The sequence below is a fragment of the Solanum stenotomum genome, chromosome 10 (assembly GCF_019186545.1).
Source record: "Solanum stenotomum isolate F172 chromosome 10, ASM1918654v1, whole genome shotgun sequence".
NCBI lineage: Eukaryota > Viridiplantae > Streptophyta > Magnoliopsida > Solanales > Solanaceae > Solanum > Solanum stenotomum.
Genome location: NC_064291.1, coordinates 44419365 through 44422227, shown reverse-complemented (window position 1 = coordinate 44422227; position 2863 = coordinate 44419365). Strand labels below are relative to the sequence as shown.

At 26.6% G+C, this 2863-nt stretch overlaps 1 protein-coding gene across 1 annotated transcript in view; it reads right to left on the bottom strand.

Annotated features, from left to right (window-relative positions):
- LOC125843031 (polyphenol oxidase E, chloroplastic-like) overlaps positions 1-345 on the bottom strand; it is a 16493-nt gene extending 16148 nt beyond the window's left edge. The window contains exon 1 of the mRNA XM_049522281.1: positions 47-345. Coding sequence (XP_049378238.1) covers positions 47-345 — 299 coding nt within the window. The remainder of the gene's footprint in view (positions 1-46) is intronic.
- Between the last annotated feature and the right edge of the window lie 2518 nt (positions 346-2863).

Sequence of the window (2863 nt, the reverse complement as noted above, 5' to 3'; positions counted from 1 at the left end):
TGGTGTAGGAGGGCAACAACTATATTCTACTTCTTCTGTACTCAACGATTTCGTGGCATTACCACACGATTTGAGATTAGGTATCGGTATAGGAGAAGCAGAGGCTAATGGTGCAAGATTGGAAGCACTATAAAGCCCTCCTAAACCAAGAAGCACATTTCTCCTTGCAACGTTTTTGTCATGCTCATCACCATTGTTGGCATTATTATTGCATGAGACATGGAAATTTTGACTACACCGAGAAGGTTTTGCAAAGAAAGATGAGGGTGTAGTAATAATGAGGGTTTTGCTACTCTGCTCACCAAGACTTAAGCACATAGAATTAATGGAACAAGAAGAAGTCATTGTTGAGATGAGTGATAAATGTTCTCATTCCTATCATCTATATATATACTAATAGAAGTGAGTAAAATAATCATAATATTACATAAAAACAAAAATGTATAACTGCTAAAGAACAAAAATGTGATATTTAGGTAGAATCAATCTATCCGTATTATATGTAAAGAACAGTGATTTTAAATAAGTTTGAGATATTCAAGATAGAATCTATCTATATTGTGTATGGATGAGAAAAAAAAAGACAGACATCTATCCAATAAGCTTGAGATATTCAAGATAGAATCTATCTATATTGTGCGTGCGGATGATATCCACTAAGTGCAATGATGAATCAAATTAAATAGATTGAAAATATTTTTAACCTTTCTTCGTTTTAATTAAAAATAATAGTTTTCCACGTTTTTGTTGTGGCAAAGAAAAATACAAGTTCATAGTTGTCTTTTGCTAAGAAATCCATACTAATTTTTGTGAGACTTGAAATTCATAGTGCACTCTTGTGGACACTATTAATTATCATAGATTTTTCCACCTTAGGCATTGTGTTAGCTAGTATTATTTTTTAAAAATAATTATTGATTGCATTGAACAATTAGATAGCACATTTGAAGAAATTCTTTTGCTCTTTCCTACTATGAATCTACCAAATATTTTTTGAATTATACAATTTTAACCCAATATTTTTATCTAAACAGGTGAACATAAAAGTAATGAATTAATACACTCAATTAGGTGCAGTGTAATAGTTTGCTCTCATAAAAAATTATAAAATTAAATTGTTCCGCTAGAACAATACCAAATACTCATTACTCAGATGTGAAGCTAGTAAAACGTTGACTTTAGGACCTCAAATATTGAGGCCTCAAATTTTTTTTGATAATAAAATTATGATTTTATTTTCACCTAAAACAAAATTGAAGATCATAATAAAAAAGGTTCAAATTAGATAAGTATTAAAAAGACAGAAAGAAAAATTATCTATGTTTTATCAAAAATATTTTTGAACTTGAATTAAATAACTTAAATTATCATATTAAGAAGTAAAGTTCTTACAATAATATTCAAGGTAATGTATTGCAAATATATAGCTAATATTTTATTAAGTAGGATTAATATTTAATTTTATATCTCTATATGAGGTTAAATATAAGCCTTAATCTAAAAATACTACATTAAAAGCAACGAGTATATATAAAAATAAAAAATATAATTTTTAATTTTTTTTTGTGTGTATTTATATATACTTAAGACTTCTTATATAATTTTATTTTATGCCACTAATTTTATTGAGATGCTTAATTATTTTAATTTCCAAATAATAGTCTTGAATAAAAATATGATATTCTTGATGATTAATTTAGGTATATGAGTGTTTCTAGCTTTATACCGAGATACTATTAAGTGAGTGATGAACTAGTTTAGAAACAATGTGTGACCGCTAAAGAACAAAAATGTGATATTTAGATAAAATCAATCTATCCATATTATATGTACGGACGCGATAAAGAACAGTGATTTCAATAAGTTTGAGATATTCAAGATAAAATCTATCTATATTGTTTACGGATGATAAAAAAACAGTCATCTATCTAGTAAGCTTGAGATATTCAAGATAGAATCTATCTATATTATGAGCGGATGATTAAAAAAAACAGTCATCAGTCCATTTGAGATGTTCGTGATAGAATTTATCTATAATGTTATATGAATGATAAAAAAAACACTCATTTGTCCAGTAAGTTGGAGATATTCAAAATAAAATTTATCTTTATTTTGTTTTCTTTTACAAATCAGGCTTAATCATATGATATCAGATTATATTCCATCCAACTTTAGTGTAAGATTTGTGCTTAAACTAAGCAACCTAAGAATAACATGGTGAATTATTGGAGTAAATCCATGCTAATTTTTATGAGACTTGAAACAAACATGATTAGAGGTAACAAATACATTTATAGATGATTTCCCTAGATATACAAAAGTAGATTCTTTTAAGAAATAAATATAAAGCTTTGATATATTTTCTTAATAATGGAAAAATAGTGTTCTTAAAGTAGGAAAAATAAGTTTTATGAGTAACATTGTATGTTTATTGTATCCTCCCCACTCACTCAACCTCTTGACCGTCGCCACCCCATTGCCTACCCCTTCTACTATAGAGTGTTTTATTAAATTACATATAAATACTCTTTAGATAATATTTTTTTGCTTAATTACTTATCAAACACAAAAAATAAATAAACAAACCAACTTGTTCTCCAGCAAAAATTTTAGCATTCTTTGTTAATGTATACATTTATTGCCGCTGAAAGTGCTTTTGTTGTAGTGCCAAAAATAATGTGATTTAAAAAATAAAATAAAAATACAATTTTTGGAGAAGAAAAAATATTTATTATGGAGAATAAAAGATGGAGAATAATAAAAAATCTTTATTTGGAGAAGCATAATTTTTAAATAATAAATTAAGATTTATGGGTGTTTTGTTTTGTTATTAGTGAATTAGTGATTATACCTTGTAATTATA